Source organism: Thalassophryne amazonica, chromosome 11 (genome assembly GCF_902500255.1).
Source record: "Thalassophryne amazonica chromosome 11, fThaAma1.1, whole genome shotgun sequence".
Classification (NCBI taxonomy): Eukaryota; Metazoa; Chordata; class Actinopteri; order Batrachoidiformes; family Batrachoididae; genus Thalassophryne; species Thalassophryne amazonica.
The window spans coordinates 9,148,050-9,166,372 of NC_047113.1; the positions used below are offsets into that span (position 1 = coordinate 9,148,050).

At 41.6% G+C, this 18,323-nt stretch overlaps 1 protein-coding gene across 1 annotated transcript; it reads left to right on the forward strand.

Moving 5' to 3' along the window:
* The first annotated feature begins 2,119 nt into the window (after nucleotides 1–2,119).
* LOC117520154 (transmembrane protein 182-like) lies at nucleotides 2,120–14,941 on the forward strand. The gene is made up of 5 exons (XM_034181460.1): nucleotides 2,120–2,358; nucleotides 4,017–4,137; nucleotides 4,371–4,469; nucleotides 13,635–13,772; nucleotides 14,045–14,941. The coding sequence occupies exons 1-5, from the start codon at nucleotides 2,185–2,187 to the stop codon at nucleotides 14,263–14,265; spliced, it is 753 nt and encodes a 250-aa protein (XP_034037351.1). The 5' UTR covers nucleotides 2,120–2,184; the 3' UTR covers nucleotides 14,266–14,941.
* The last annotated feature ends 3,382 nt before the right edge of the window (nucleotides 14,942–18,323 follow it).

Sequence of the window (18,323 nt, forward strand, 5' to 3'; positions counted from 1 at the left end):
GGGTGCTGGGCTTTGGAACTTGAGTGTTGGGCACTGGGCTTTGGAGCTTGGGCGCTGGGCTTTGGAGCTTGGGCGTTGGGCGCTGGGCTTTGGGGTCTGAGCATTGGGCGCTGGGCTTTGGAGCTTGAGCGTTGGGCACTGAACTTTGGAGCTTGAGCGCTGGGCTTTGGAGCTTGAGCGTTGGGTGCTGGGCTTTAAGGCCTGAGCGTTGGGCGCTGGTCTTTGGAGCTTGAGCACTGAGCACTGGGCTTTGGAGGTTCAGCACTGGGCGCTGAACTTTGAGCTTGAGCGCTGGACTTTGAGCTGTGGAGCAATTCGCTTTTAAGCCTTGAAGCAGACCTTTGGGGCACCCGGGCTTTGAGCTTTGGAGCGCTCGGGCTATTTGGGCTTCCACAGCCAGTTTTGACTGTCAAGTGTACATTGACTGCACGGTGCCCCACACTTGAAAAGAGGTGTACCCACAGTTGAAGATTTGCATGGATTTACTCAGGCTGAAGCATTAACTTTCTTTTCCTTTGTTTTCTTTATTAGGAGTTTGCTTATTTTGCTTCATTTCCCAAAAACCCAGGTAAAAACCTTAAACACACATACACGTACACCTTATTTACAGTGAAAATTATGACCCCACAATAAATTCATATCAAAATGGTAATTCATTTCTATGCATAATTTAAAATCTCACTATGCACTATGCACTATGCCCAATAACCAAGATTATTTACCCTTTAACGTTTACTTTATTTAATCAAATAAATGCATCCAAAGCAAACAATAAAGGCACTTCTCGAACCACTAAAAATGCACGCAGTCACCAAAACATTAATATTACTTTTACACATGACAAACGCCAAACAGTTCACATGCCATCGAGACGCCACATCGCATATTTTAAAGTCCAGGCATCTCAGCCGGTATCCATTGGCTGTTTAATGCGCTCATCTAAACCACAGGCACGTAGACTGGTAGTAAAAGTCTTAGCGCAATCTACCACAGCCCACACGTGACAATTCACCAGCATTAAGTAAATAAGTAAACATTTCTTACTGGCTGTCTCTTCAAACTTGTTTGTGAGGACTTACCCCCGCAGTCACTTTGGAGCACGGCTCCTACATGCTCTATACCTGGTGCAACTGTGAGCCGGCTGCTAATATGCAGTCATTGTCCGTCAGTGTGGGCGGCTTTGCTTGAGCTGCTTCCTCCGTGACCCGACCTCAGACTCATCCATCACCTAGGCCGAAGTCACCGAGGTGGTCAGAAAGCTCCTCGGTGGCAAAGCTCCTGGCGTGGATGAAAGACATGGTTGGATGCTGGGGGCAGCGCTACTGGAAAGATCATTTAGCCACAATGCTTGTGGAGGACAAGCATGAAAAGTGGATTTAAACATGCCACTAGATGGCACTAACTACCACCGGCATAAGTGACTGACAGGCATCACTGTAACTTGAATGAATCATATATACAGTCACCTTTGGTACGAAAAAACCTACTTGGCCTATGTAACACCTGATTTTTTTTTTTTTTAATGTTAGTACAAAGTAAATGCTTTCTTCATCATACAGGAGAAATAAGCCTTTATTTTTTTGGGCGTGTCATTTGGGGAGATAATTGCACAAAATCCCCCTGTGGTCATAAAGGGTTAAAGCGAGGGGAAAACTTCATCTTTAAAATACTCCCGGCATGTGATAATAGGAAATCAAACTGTTGCCATGATTGATCTGGGTAAACAACAACAAAAAGCTTGATCATACTTGAGCACATCATCATGAAATCCTGTCAGATGTCAGAAGTAAAGCAGTTATTACGTAGTACTTGGCTGGGAGACGACTGGAACACCAGGAGCTGTGCGTGTGTTTCTCCATGTGGAACTGAAGGGCGTCTGGCTTAATATGTTCTAATCTAACAAGTTACACTTAAAGACATAAAGCAACCCTGCATCTCCTTGTCTCCTTTATATATGCACAGCACACCAACAGTAATTTGATGAGGACGGGCCTGCTGCTTCCTAAAATAGCTTTTGTCTGACCTCCTCGGTTAGGCTCCTGCTCCTGCGGCCCCCGGCATGCCAGGGAGTGGCTGGGAGAGCCGTGCTGCTGTCTTCTGGCTAGAGGAGTACAGAGTGGACGCTGGTGAGAAGCTGAGGAGTCACTGGGCTGAAGGCTGAGGAGAAGGGTACAGTGAGGAGTTATGAGGGTGGGAGCTGCAGCCTTGTCTGGGGGGATATTTGGGGCAGTTGGGACCCTGTGTTTTCTCTTGGCTTTTGGTACAGATTACTGGTTGGTGGCCAGTGACAACTGTGGACCGTTTACATGGTCAATACATCCAACCATGGCTGATGAGAAAGGTGTCAATGGCACAGAGGTAGGATGGCTCAATTTGTCATATCTGTAAATAAGCATGTGATAATATGCATAAAGGAGAAGCTGCTTGGTGGTAAATTGGTCTGTGACCTCGAACGAATCTAACGTACAAAAGCCTAAATCGAATCCGTTAACCACTCAGTCTGAGGGACGTTTGAAAAGTTTGCAATCAGGATCGTGAAGACGGACAGCACGGTGGCTTAGTGGTTAGAGCACTGTTTCCTCACGGCAAGAGGGTCATGGGATCGATTCCCACCTGTGGCCTTTCTGTGTGGAGTTTGCATGTTCTCCCCATGTTTGTGTGGGTTCTCTCAAGGTGCATCCTCCCACATCCAAAGACATACAGGTTAAGTGAACTGGAAACTTTATAATTGTCCGTAGGTGTGCGTGCAGGGGTGAATGTGTTTGTTTGTCTATGTGTGACCCTGTGACAAACTGGCGTCCCGTCCAGGGTGTACCCATCCTCACACTCTATGACTGCTGGGATAGGCTCCAGCCCCCTGTGACCCTTAACTGGAGTAAGCACTTGAAGATGAGTGAGGATCCTGATCTTAATCATGATCTTGATCCCAATTGCTTGTCTTTATTTATGATTCATAACCTGGACCTTTTGAGCCTAATCCTGACCAGAGATGGGTAAAGTGCCTATCACATATTTGTTCTATCCAGTAACTCAACCAGCTGGTTGCAATAAGTTCAACTCTCAGTGAATGTGCGCAGGTAGAAGCAGGACTTTTACTCACTACAGTCAGGGTGATCCTGATGTTTGATCATATTCCTTTGATCCTGATCACTGAACCGTAGATCCTGACTGCTTTTACTCTCCAACTAAGATCAAAGGAACCAGGATCAAACATGAGCACTGGCTTCTTCCTCTGCTCTTACAAGTTTCAGTAAAATCTTTTCCTTAGTTTTTGCTTGATCCTGGTAACAAACAAGCTAATTAACAGATGTGGATAATTATATAACTTGCTTGTTGGGGGTGTAGAGCAGGCAGCTCAGTGTATAAGGAGCTGGTGTGCCAATATTTCGACCTGGCTTTGAACACAACTACCTGTCTGCATTAAAGGACGTGACACTTAGCCTGCATTGTCTGAGTCCACCCAGCTGTAAATGGGTACCTGCCTCGTCTGGGGAAGTAACCTGTGTTAGACTGGTGTCCTGTCCATGAGGTGTTGTAGGCTCTTATCCGCTTCATGCTGCTGAATCCAGACATCAGCATCGACACCAGTGGGCCTCCTGGCCTATTTAGGTTTTACTTCTTCTTGTTGGGGGTAACAAGCAGAGAGAGAACTATATTTATAAAAGTTGATCCCCTTGTAAACGCCTTCCTAAAACAGCAGCATTACAAACAAGTCTTTCAATTCCATGGAAGCAGTTGACAGGGTGGGTAAGGTCAGACCTTATGCACGTGAGCGCACCGGGGTAACCCCGTGTTGTGATTTGGCACTGTATAAATAAACTGAACTAAAGTTGTATTTTATTCCGTCCCATCAATCAGATTTTAACAAAACACCTTCAGCCCATAATCAGAACCACATTCTATGCCGGCGTGGTGCGACACCCCCAGAACCACATATCACCTCCTCAGGCAGCCACCTGCTGAGAAAACTGTCATTACTCATTGATGCCAGTCTGTCTGTTGGTCTTGTTTTGTAGCTGGAAGAGGAACCAGCGACAGCTTTGCCACCTCCTCTCACTCTGCACCACGAGGGCTTCTTCTGGCGCTGTGTGTTTCAGGTGGAGCCCACAGCACACGCAGTGGTGGCCACTCTCTTCAGTACGTAGTCCATTACCACGTCAATGGTCATACTGGGTTAGGAGTTGTTCCAGTACGATCCTTGATGCACTGAAATATTCTCAAACTGTAAATCCCTCAAAGGGTCAACTCCAACTGACCACAAGATTAAAACACCACTGTGACTTTGAAATTATTGTCCTGCTTTATCTTGCAAAACTGAAACTTAACATTTGTTCTCAGAGCCTTAATTAATTTTTTTTCCTTAACTCAAGCAAACCAGCCTCAATCCAAAGTGTGCATCCATGGTTACCTTTTCCCGCTGCCTGTTACTGTTGGGCAGGTGCCTCATCCAAACTATGACACTACAGCAGGTAATCCACACACGCACAGTCACGTGGTTTCACAAAGGAACATACTCACACATTACATGTAAAACTTAGAATTGAAACAGCAAAATGAACTTTAATTCCCAAAATGCCAACAATATACTGTTAGTGATAAGAAAGACCATTCTGATAACAGCTCAAATAAGTATAACTGGGGCTTTTATATATATTATATTTATATTATATTATATATATTTATATTTGTTTATCTTCACACTGCAGCTACCCCACAACCTCTCACAGGAATATAACTTTAATTTGTACTTAAACCAAACATTCAAGGGAGTAGATGAGCTGATTAAATTGTACAGTTGTTTGGTTCATGTTATTATTTTAGGGTATAAAGTGGTTTTTCTTTCAAATATTATAAGTTGTGAAAAATGCATACTTACACAATGAATACATGTTAGGAGTTGTCATTTTAGGAATATTTGGTAAATGCATTTCCATATTAATGAGGAAGGAAGTGGGGGGGGGGGGGGGGGGGGTGAAGAGGATGTAATTAATAAAAGAATAATAATTTATTTTAATAATTTATTAATTTATATAGCGCCAAATCACAAGTAATCGCCTCAAGGCGCTTCACAAGCATTTAAAAGCAGAATAAAATGAAATAAGATTAAAATACAATAAAAAATGTAACCATAAAAAATTAAAAGAAGTAAAATAAATAAAAGGTATAAAAAAAAGACACACAATAAAATACTAATGATAAAACTGGGAGAAGAGATGTGTCTTCAACCTGGCTTTAAAAGTCTCCACAGAGTCCGTCTGTCGTATTTGTGCAGGCAGATCATTCCACAGAGCTGGAGCGCAGTGATAAAAAGCTCTGTAATCTGCTGACCTTTTCTTAACCCTCAGGACACACAATAGTCCTGCACCCTGTGAACGCAGAGCCCTAGCCGGCACATAGGACTCAACCAGGCCGGCCAGATAGGAGGGCGCCAGTCCGTGAACAAATTTATAGGCCAATAGTAATACCTTAAAATCTGATCTCAAGGAGACCGGAAGCCAGTGAAGGGATTCCACCACCGGCGTAATATGATCAAACCTTCTCCTTCGCGTCAGAAGTCTGGCAGCAGCATTTTGAACCAGCTGAAGACCCCTGATGCTGGACTGTGGTAAACCAGAAAACAAAGCATTACAATAGTCCAATCTAGAAGAAACAAAAGCATGAATCAGAGTCAGCATCAGCCATAGACAGGATGGGACAAATCTTTGCTACATTTCTTAAATGAAAGAAAGCAGTCCTCGTAATGTCCCTAATGTGGAGGTCAAAGGACAATGTAGGATCAAAAATTACCCCAAGGTTCCTCAGTTTGTCAGTATGATGTATAACATGAACCTAGGCTAAGCGCCAGCTGATCAAATTGATGCCGATGTCTTGCTGGACCAAGAACCATCATTTCAGTCTTATCAGAGTTCAAAAGTAGAAAGTTGCTAGACATCCAACTTCTCACTGCTGCGAGACAGTCCTGTAAAGATTTTATGTGGACAGGATTTCAAGCAGCTATCGGCATATACAACTGAGTATCATCAGCATAGCAATGAAAAGCAACCCCAAAACGCCGCAAAATGTTCCTAAGGGGTGCCATATACAGGGAAAAAAAGCAGGGGACCCAGAACGAATCCCTGCGGAACCCCGAACTTCATGCCCCTAAAATCAGAGGTAGTGTCGTTGCACAAAACACAGTGTGAACGACCAGACAAATAAGATGTCAGCCACGCAAGAGCAGTTCCAGTAATCCCGAAACAGTTTTCTAGCCTATCAAGTAGAATATGATGATCAACTGTGTCAAACGCAGCACTGAGATCCAATAACACCAATACTGTAGTAGTATCCGAGCCCATTGCTCACAGAAGATCATTAACTACTTTAATAAGTGCTGTTTCTGTGGAGTGATGTCTTCTAAAAGCAGACTGCAGTGGCTCAAAAAGGTCATTCTCAGTAAGGTGGTCCACAAGCTGCCGTGAAACCACCTTTTCCAGAATTTTATAATTTTTCAATACACCAGGATCAAGATTAGATTTCTTGAGTAGTGGTTTAACCACGGCAGATTTAAAACAATTTGGAACAGATCCAGAGTTTAAAGAAAGGTTAACAATTTCCAGCATAGTCGGCCAAAGAATGGGCCAAAGATCCATAAACAATTTTGTTGGTATAGGATCAAATAAACAGGTTGTGCTTCTAGTAGACATCACGAGTTTCATCAGCACACCTTGTGAGATACTGTTAAATTCCGTGAATCTAGGTAGTACCTTAGTGGTAGTCCCCAGCTCAGTAGATGGAAATACAATGACTGGACCAAAGTATGCTGAGATGTGCTCAACCTAATATCTTCTATTTTCTTTTCGAAATAGTCCAGAAAGTCCTGTGCTGAAAAAGGAGAATGGCCAACAGGTAGCTGTCCATGAACAAGAAATGCCACCGTATCAAACAAAAACTTTTAGTTATGCTTGTTTTTGTTTATCAGTTCAGAGTAATAGGCCTGCTTCGTAGCCAATAAAGCATGCTTATAATCTAAATAGCTTCACGCCACGCAAGGTGGAACACCTCTAGTTTGGAACTACGCCATTTCCGTTCCAACCCTCTAGCCTTCTTCCTAAGGTCACGCAAATAACTGTTAAACCAAGGTGTCTGTGCCTTGGGAAGGCGTGGCCTTAATAGAGGAGGCGCAATCTTATCAAGTGTGGTTTTTAGCACTAAATTCAGGCTATCCGCAAGACTGTCTTCCGACTGAAAATTCATCAAGCTTGAAGTTAAGATTTCTGGTAGTCTTGCTTCGAGTTCGGTCAAAGTTGAAAGTTTAATTCGTCGCCGCAATGATAGGCAAGGTTGTTGCGCCACTAAACGCAGCAGCGTAATTGTAAACCTAATAAGCGAGTGGTCAGAGACCGCTGATGCAAGAGGCAGGATGTCGATATTTGTAACAGCAAGGCCACGTGCAAGAACCAAATCCAGAGTATTACCACTGATATGCATTGAACCATGAATGAACTGCTGAAATCCTATGCATCCATGATTTCCATAAATGATTAACCAAAAGGATCAGAGGGCTTATTTATATGAATGTTTAAGTCACCAATAATCAAAATGTTGTCTACACTAGTTGAAAGACTAGAGATGAACGCCCCAAATTCATCTAAAAATTCAGAATATGGGCCAGGAGGCCTATAGACAGTGACAATATAACATAGCTGATTTCCAGTTTTATGACCTTGACAGTACCTAGCATCATGGGCATAACGGAGAATCAGCTGCTCAAATGAATTATATTTATGTCTCCCAACAGTTAATAAAGTAAACCTGGATTTATAAATAAAAGCAACATCCCCGCCTTTCCTCACATCACGTGAAACGTGACTAAAAGTGTACTCCGGTGGGCAGGCCTCATTCAGAGGAAGGACAGCTGTGGATTTAAGCCAGGTTTCACAGAATCCAAGCATATCCAGACGATGATCCATAAAAGAACACACACAACACTTGATACTTACCCCATTGGTATCCCCAGGGAATAAATAAATGAATGATATTTAAGGGTTGTTTCATGCGTGTACGTATTTGCATATTAAAGATAATGAAATGTTTATTGTCTAAAGAATAACTCATTAACAAGATGTGGTAAACATTTGCAAATTATGCACTTTAGTCTTATTTTGTGTATATTAATGGTCATGAAGTGATTTTCTTTAATGTCATTAAGAATACAGATCAACATTTGATAATAAAACCATAGGTATCCCCAGAGCACTACATACAGTGGTGTTCAGAATAATAGTAGTGCTATGTGACTAAAAAGATTAATCCAGATTTTGAGTATATTTCTTATTGTTACATGGGAAACAAGGTACCAGTAGATTCAGTAGATTCTCACAAATCCAACAAGGCCAAACATTCATTATATGCACACTCTTAAGGCTATGAAATTGGGCTATTAGTAAAAAAAAAAAAAAAAAAAAGTAGAAAAGGGGGTGTTCACAGTAATAGTAGCATCTGCTGTTGACGCTACAAACTCAAAACTATTATGTTCAAACTACTTTTTTTTAGCAATCCTGTGAATCACTAAACTAGTATTCAGTTGTATAACCACAGTTTTTCATGAATTCTTCACATCTGCGAGGCATTAATTTTGTTGGTTTGGAACCAAGATTTTTCTGGTTTACTAGTGTGTTTGGGGTCATTGTCTTGTTGAAACACCCATTTCAAGGGCATGTCCTCTTCAGCATAAGGCAACATGACCTCTTCAAGTATTCTGACATATCCAAACTGATCCATGATACCTGGTATGTGATATATAGGCCCAACACCATAGTAGGAGAAACATGCCCATATCATGATGCTTGCACCACCATGCTTCACTGTCTTTACTGTGAACTGTGGCTTGAATTCAGAGTTTGGGGGTCGTCTCATAAACTGTCTGCGGCTCTTGGACCCAAAAAGAACAATTTTACTCTCATCAGTCCACAAAATATTCCTCCATTTCTCTTTAGGCCAGTTGATGTGTTCTTTGGCAAATTGTAACCTCTTCTGTACATGTCTTTTATTTAACAGAGGGGCTTTGCGGGGGATTCTTGGAAATAAATTAGCTTCACACAGGCGTCTTCTAACTGTCACAGCACTTACAGGTAACTCCAGACTGTCTTTGATCATCCTGGAGCTGATCAATGGGTGAGCTTTTGCCATTCTGGTTGTTCTTCTATCCATTTTGATGGTTGTTTTCCATTTTCTGTTTTTTTTTTTTTTTGTCCATTTTAAAGCACCGGAGATCATTGTAGATGAACAGCCTATAATTTTTTGCACCTGCGTATAAGTTTTCCCCTCTCCAATCAACTTTTTAATCAAACTACGCTGTTCTTCTGAACAGTGTCTTGAACATCCCATTTTCCTCAGGCTTTCAAAGAGAAAAGCATGTTCAACAGGTGCTGGCTTCATCCTTAAATAGGGGACACCTAATTCACACGTGTTTGTTCCACAAAATTGACAAACTCACTGACTGAATGCCACACTACTATTATTGTGAACACCTTTTTTTTTTTACTAATAGCCCAATTTCATAGCCTTAAGAGTGTGCATATCATGAATACTTGGTCTTTCTGGATTTGTGAGAATCTACTGAATCTACTGGTACCTTGTTTCCCATGTAACAATAAGAAATATACTCAAAACCTGGATGAATCTTTTTAGTCACATAGCACTACTATTATTCTGAACACCACTGTATATACTGATTACATTGTACAATTGTTTAGTGCACATATTTCATTGTTAATAATGTTCAAGTGAATTTATTATGAACACAGTCATTAACAACACAACATAGACATTTTACAAATACACAATCGGTATCTGCCCATGATTACAAAAACTGATTATATTTTATGGTTATTTGATGCATATATTTTCATACTCATAAAACATTTTTTTCTGACAGCCATTATTCAAGAATGATTTATTATAGAGATTTAATATTCAGAATTGCTGTATATCATGTAGACAAAATGTGATGGCGTATACAAATATAATGATGTCATAAGGCAGCGTAATGGATTAGTGGTTAGCACTGTTGCCTCAAAGCAAGAAGGGCGTGGGTTTGATTCCCACCTGGGGCCTTTCTGTGTGGCGTTTGCATGTTCTCCCTGTGTCTGCGTGGTTTCCTTCCAGGTGCTCCGGCTTCCTCCCACATCCAAAGACATGTACGTTAAGTGAACTGGACACTTTAAATTGCCCTTAGGTGTGGGTGCGAGTGTGACTGTGTTTGTCTGTCTATATGTGGCCCTGTGACATACTGGTGTCCTGTCCAGGATGTACCCTACCTCATGCCCCATGACTGCTGGAATAGGCCCCACCCCCCCATGGCACTGGAGTAAGCAGGTAGAGAAAATTGATGGATGATGTCACAAATTTGTGCACCTCTTTCCTACAGTCATAACTGTAGAATGTATCATGATAGACACTTCATACAGGTGAGCCCGGTTAACTCGCGCACACGTAAGTCACGGTTCAGTTTTACTCAAGTTGTGGGCCCCGAAAATTTAGACTACCCATGCGGACGATTCTGGATAATCATTTCTTCTTCCTCCTCCATTTGCTGCAGGTCAGCGATGAAGGCAAATGATTCTGTGTGGAAGATTCCTGGCGATTCAAAGTTTTTGGATATGACTCTTTAGATCCTTACTGCCGGTTCAGATTGGGCTGGGATTTATACACGTGGCTGCCACAGACATGCCCGCAACAAGTGTGGCAGGCGTGTGTATAAATTCTGGCCCAATCTGAACTGGCAGAAAGGATCTAAAGACTTGGATCCAAAAACTTCGAATCGCCAGAAATCTTCCGCACTGACGAAGCCCTTATCGGTGATGTGCAGCAGCCGGAGGAGGAAAAAAGAGATTCTAAACCCATGCCAGATGAAGAAATCATCACCATCCAGGAAGGAATCATGTTTAAAATGCTCAAAACTATTATAACATAACTAAGACAAAGCCGTCGATAGCCTTGAATATTCTGCCTCTGATTTAAAGAATATTACAGATTCTCAATCAATTTTGATGTTGCAGATGACAGAAATCTGAGTGGCAGCACATCTGAGTCTGACTCTCTGAGTCTGACTCTTTGAGGCTGATTCTCTGAGTCTGACTCTCTGAATCTGATTCTCTGAGTCTGATTCTCTGAGTCTGACTCTCTGAGTCTGACTCTGAGTCTGAATCTCTGAGTCTGACTCTCTGAGTCTGACTCTTCACCCAAAGCGATCAAAGGGAATAATGTGATAATTAACCATCAGATGACAAAGTAAAACCTCTTAAATCGTTCTAAAGTCAGTTTTAAGCAGAAACAAGACTGTTTTAAGCAGGAAACGACGCGATAATCAATGAGCTACTGACGCTCTGAAATGATGTCGGCGCATCAGCAGCTGTGGCACACTGATCTGTCCGTCGTCTTTTATTATGAAATAATGCTGAATTTATGTGGAAATGATTGTTGTACAAAAGCTTCAGATATCTGTCGCTGAAATAGAAGATGACGGAAGTACAGTTTTAAACCTAAACGAGGTAATAATCAGTGAATTGCTGGTGACATTCAGAAATGACGTTGCTGAGCTCCAAAATGATGCATGGGCAGTGAAAGCAGGGCGGACCAATTTTTATGGGGAACCAATCGTCAGTGACACCGCAGTGGCGGCGCCAGGAAATTTTTGTTTTAGTCACCCGTGCTCCTGTAAAATGTGGTATCAATGCACACACACATCACTTAGGATGATTGCCGAACAACGACATACAGCTTCTGTATATTCTGTGCTCGTGCGCGCCTGCGGCCGACGTGCTTGATGAATTCCTGCGCAAAAAGTAGTTCCCAGATAATATTCCTGTGAGATAATAAGTATATCTCATCTAAATCAATTCTAAAATTTACCAGTAATAAAATTATAAAGATAAGTGAAGTTTTATGAGTGGCCGTAATAAATACTTAGGAAACCTAAATTTTCGGAGTATGGAGTTAAATGTGTCTCATTAATACTTGCAAATGCACAGAGGGTGATTTACAAATATCCTTTGATTTGTACACCTGCTTTGTGATCCACAAACACAAATTTCTGATTTGTAGCTTGGGTGTGGGGTTTCACAAATAAATGTTTATTTGCAAAAATGAAAATTCTATTTGTGAAGGGTGAGTCAGCATTCATCACTTTATTGCTCAGTTACGCAATATTGAGATATTCTCAGCGCAAAACCGCAGTTGAGATCCACAAATATGTCAGTCGCTATTGGCAGAATTATTGGGGGGGGCTGAGGGGGGCTTGGCTCATTATTGGGGGAGCTTAAGCCCCCCCTTGGGGCCACCACTGCCACAGTGCCCGAGGTTGAGCTAATGTGGAAGCAAACTGGAAGTGACGTAGCGAGCAATTTTTTTTTTTTTTTGCCACCCCAAATCAATTCTTCCCCCCCTCTATTTTAGATCACATCATGTAACCTTCGGTTCTTGGGGTCCTTTAGGTGGATGAGGCGGACACTAACCTGACGCAGAAGCAAACCGGAAGTGACGTTCCACAACCAATTTTTTTCTGTTTTTTTTTTTTTTTTTTTTTTTTGGCGCTACCAACTCAATTCTTCCCCCATGCTATTGTAGATCACATCATGTGACCTTCGCTTTTAGGGGTCCTTAAGGTGGATGGGGCACAGAAACAAACTGGAAATGGCGCTCCACGATCTGACGCAGCAGCAAACCGGTGTCGGAGACCGAAAGGTCCCCCCTAAAAATCAGTCTGCCCTGCCTTCACTGTGCATGCATCATTTTGGAGCGTCTGCAGTATTTCACAGATTATCACCTCGTTTCTGCTTCAAACTGCACTCCAGTCATCATCTATCTCAGCGACAGATATCTGGTGCTTTTATACAACAATTATTTCCACATAAATTCAGCATTATTTCATTATAAAAGACGGAGGAAGCGATCAGAGCTCAGCAGCCAGGACAAGATGCTCCTGCTGCGTTCACTGCACCTCCGTCATTTCAAAGCGTCACCGATTATCATCTTGTTGCTGCTTAAAACTGACTTTAGAATGATGTAAGAGGTTTTACCTTGTCATCTGATAGTTAATAATCACATTATTCTCTTTGATTGCTTTGGGTGAAAACAGTCCGTCTCTGATGATCTGCTGTGGTCCCAAATGACGCATGCGCAGTGGAGGCAGGACAGACCAATTTTTAGCGACACCGGAAATGATGTTGCCTTCGGCCTCACTCGATGTTCGGTAATATGGCAAGATAAGCTGATTTCAAGTTTTTTGGTCAACTTAATTAACTCGCCATTCCAGATAACTCACAGTCCAGTTTTGCTGACCCCAACTCACACGAGTTAACAGGGCTCACCTGTATTTCACGTAGACATTCTGACGACACAGATTAGAAACATTATACACTGCATCTGTGTGTTTGTTTGCTGCAGTATACATGGAACATGACCTAAATCCCGTACCATAGGTAACCTTGAAAAGTAGATGAACTGACTTCATTATCTGGTTATCTAGTGCATATAAGTGCAACCTGGAAACTCAGCGCCACAAGTGCTTCTTGCTGTCAGTCCACAAACATATTTGTCCTGTTACCAGCACAGAATGTCCTGTAGTGACGGTTGCTCTGCTGGATTTCTTGTAGTCTTTCGTGGTTTCTGGACCTTGCTGATTATACTTGGGCTGGTCTCGGCTCTGACTGGAGGCTTTGTCTTGCTCTGTGGTGTCCCATTCCGGAGCCACAGATTCTACAGGCTGGGTGGGATTTTCCTCATCGTCGCTGGTAAAATACAAGACTGTAAATATTTGTTGGTTTAAAGCCACTGTAACTGTTTGCAGGTTGCAATACTGTAGCACAACATGTGCACACACACATGCGCATATTAAATGTCAGCTGTTCATGCATGTCACATGTCATTACCCGCACAAAGCAGCAGATATCACTCTGCAGTCCTGCTGCTATTTGAACAGCAGGTGGAAATACTGTGCTAACAGTACTGGAGATGGTTCTGCATTCCTGTGGAGTTACTCACAGCACTGACTGTCCCTCCACAGCCTGCCTATTCCTCTTCATGCTGCTACTCTACGTCCTGTGGATGGAGGTGGTGGACGTGAAGCGTTACGTCCTCCAGGAGAGGAGCGAGGACTGTCCAGATGCCCAGGTTTCAGTGCTCTATGGGCTGTCATTCATGGCGGCAGCTGCTGGCGTGCCTCTGGAGCTGCTTTCTGGGTTGGTCTTCATGCTGGTGGGCTATGTGCTACGTTCAAGAAAGTGAGCCGACCATCTGGCCCCTAGGAGATAAGAGGACTGACATTTTCAATGAGATGTTTCAGCACATTTCTTGGAAGGAAATAACTGATTTGATGTGACCAATATGATGCTATCACAGTATGACAGAATCTATGTAATTAACATATAGATATGACACAGAACCTAATGCATGATGTGCCTGCTGTAAAGATCTTTTTTTCACACATATACAACACTGTGTAATTACAAACTTTTCTTTATCTCTATTGCATTCAGCTTTATTCATTTTGCAAATGATATGTTCAGGGAACCCAGAAAATGGTCCTGGTGTTGGCATCAGTTCAAAGAAGGCTGAGTGCAGCAGATTTGAAAAGGAGGGATGAATGGATGAATGGACTGCAGACTGAACTGATAGGTTTGGATTTGGGTGGGAGGTTGGGCGGTATAGAGTGAGAGCGAACTGATGCATGTCGGAGGGCACAAGGGATCTATGAGAAGTGAACAGCTGTTTATGGGATTGGTTGCCTCCTGCACCCCAACCGCTCACCACCACTCAGTCCTTCATTCAGTCTTTTGTGCTTATTTCTTTTTCCTCTCACGTTATGTCTTTCTGTTCTGACCTACAGTGTGTCAGTGAGCAAAATAGCATGAAAATGGCCTTTATTAAATGGGGTTTACCCAATACTTCAACTTGTTTTTGCAAGATATTTCTTTTGCACTTGATGCTTGATATTTTTCATGAAAAGCAATGGTTTATGCAACAAATTAAAAAAAAAGCAACACACATACGTGCACACACACACACAAAGGAAAAAAAACTACTATGTCGACAGGTTTTGCTGGACACAATACTCTGGCCCAAACTTGTCTGTTGAAGAGTAAGGAATGCCATTATAACCCAGTTTTACATTGGTTCAAAAATTATCTCACTCATAGATATTTTTTGGAAGTGTGGTTGAATGTTCATGCAAATTCTATAATGAATTGTGGTGGTCTTCATGGGTCAAGTTTAGGCCCTACACTTTCTAACACTGACAGCCTGCCACTTGGAAATGCTACCAGGAGACACAATGTAAATTTTCTATAGCTATGCGGATGACACACCGTTTTATATTGCAGTGTCTGCAGATGACTCAGGAATAAGAGGTCCAGCTTGTAACTACATTTTCTATATCATTGTATGGATGGTGGAATTTTTTCTACAGCTCAGTCAGGACAAACTTGAATCGGAATCAGAATCACCTTTATTGTCATTGCACAGCAATCAGCACAACGAAATTTGCTTGTGCATCCTCAAAAACAATGACCACCCTCACACACACACTCATACAAATCAATAAATATTAAAAAACATCAGGAGATTTGGGGGGGGGGGGGGGGGGCAAGCTCGGAGACAAAAATAACTCATATTGCACTGATCCCACATTGTCACTGTCCCATATTACACTTATCCCATGCTGCACATGTCCAATATTGCACGTATCCCTCTAAAACGTCAATTAACATTAAAAACACCCAACTTAATAAAACCCCTTAAACAGCTTAAAAACAGTAATAAATATACCTAAAAATTAAAAATAGTTAAAAACAAATATTGCACATGTCCGACGTGGTTGTTGGTTGTGAAACACAAACATGCTCAGTCTAAATCTGCTGTTGCTGTGTAATGTGAAGCACTTTGTATTGCATCTATTTGTATGAAAAGTACTGTGCAAATAAAGTCCGAGTGATTGATTAATGGTCAGCACAGTGGCTTAGTTGTTGGCCTGTGACCAGGAGATCCTAGTTTCAAATCCTCGTCAGACCAAGAAATCACCCAGGCCCTTGGACAAGGTCCATAATCCCCAAGTTGTTCCTGGTGTGTGTGTGTGTGTGTGTGTGTGTGTGTGTGTGTGTGTGTGTGTGTGTGTGTGTGTGTGTGTGTGTGTGTGTGTGTGTGTGTGTGTGTGTGTGTGTGTGTGTGTGTGTGTGTGTGTGTGTGAGAGAGAGAGAGAGAGAGAATGGGTTAATGTGAGGCATTACTGTAAAGTGCTTTGACCATGAAAAAGCTTTATATAAATGAAATCCATTGAGTGGTTAGCACTGTTGCCTCAAAGCAAGAAGGTCCTGGGATCGATAGCAATAATGTGTGTGTGAGTGAGCTTTGTGCAAATTTGTGTGCAATCATTCACAAGTTTACAGTTGCGTCTGCTTTCACTGGATGATTTCACATCCATATTCTGCGTGGACTGTGTTCCTGACAGTGGCTGTTACTGGAAAGTGTTACGTTTTGTTTCATGCACACGACTGGGGCCCCATGAATCATGTCTTGGGTTCCTATACAATTCCATTTTCAGTGAATTGGGTGAACCAGCCCTGCCTGTTGTGCTTTACTTTCTTCTGTGAAATATCCAAATCATACAGTATACCGGTACCTTTGAATAAACCCTGCTAGTAATTGATTGTCACTCATGTTTTCATATTATTTCTTGAAAGAAAAAACAGATGCAATGGACAGGCGCAGGTGCACACAGGAAATAACCCGCACACTTACAGATGTTCTTTCTTTGACACAGTATTATTCAAAGGAAAGCATGACCCTGTGATTGTATCACAAATGTTGCATTATTAGAACATCCTCTCTTTTCACTGGTCTGAATGAACAGTACATGCAAATAAGCAAGTGACACTTGAAATAACACATATCAGCTTTCATCTGGTACAGTGGAAAGAGTAGGATCAAAGATATGTGCACATGATTTATATTAGCTTATCAGTTCACTCAGCACATCTATTCTCATTAAACAGTATTTATTTTGTCAGGTGACATGGCAAGAGTGAAATATTTAATTTAATTAAACATGTTTAATCATTGTGTCAGTTCAATGATTTTTCAGTGTAGTTCTAAATAGTCATTATGAGCTGGCATCTAGTAATAGTTTGATAATAATAATACTAATAATATTTTTTTTTATTATCTGACATCAGAATAGATTTTCAGGTTTTTTGCAAGATTACACTTCCTAAAAACACTATAAAGTAGTAACTCCTTTATCTATGAAAAGGCCAAGTGGTTACTGCGCTGACCTTCAGTGTAGAAGATTCCCAGTTTAAAACCACCAATCTCTAAACACTTGCGTCAGGAATGTTACCCAGTGTTAGGGGCAGAACGTCTGCCAAACCAATTCTTGGATCTGCTGTTTTAACCTTGGGCCTTATGCAAGAACACTTTTGGAAACTGTCATTTGTTTTTGTTTTTTTTTCAGCTCAGATAATAATTATTTGCTATGGGTGATTGAGGAAATACTCCATATTATTGCAAAAATGACATAATTGTTGAATGTCACGTGTGTACACACAGGACACATTCATGATGACCATGAATTGACATAAATTACGTCTCAGAATACTATATACAGTGACACTCCCTGCCCATGAGCATCCTCTCAGTTCACAACTTTGGCGACTAACATCCTCCTGTTAGAATTCCACCAAAAAATATGCAATGTCAAACTGTATTTACAGTGAAAATGGATGAAGAGTGGAATGTGTGTAGATCCAGATGACATACAGTAGTGTTCAGAATAATAGTAGTGCTATGTGACTAAAAAGATTAATCCAGGTTTTGAGTATATTTCTTATTGTTACATGGGAAACAAGGTACCAGTAGATTCAGTAAATTCTCACAAATCCAACAAGACCAAGCATTCATGATATGCACACTCTTAAGGCTATGAAATTGGGCTATTAGTAAAAAAAAAGTAGAAAAGGGGGTGTTCACAATAATAGTAGCATCTGCTGTTGACGCTACAAACTCAAAACTATTATGTTCAAACTGCTTTTTTAGCAATCCTGTGAATCACTAAACTAGTATTTAATTGTATAAACACAGTTTTTAATCATTTCTTCACATCTGCGAGGCATTAATTTTGTTGGTTTGGAACCAAGATTTTGCTGGTTTACTAGTGTGCTTCGGGTCATTGTCTTGTTGAAACACCCATTTCAAGGGCATGTCCTCTTCAGCATAAGGCAACATGACCTCTTCAAGTATTTTGACATATCCAAACTGATCCATGATACCTGGTATGTGATATATAGGCCCAA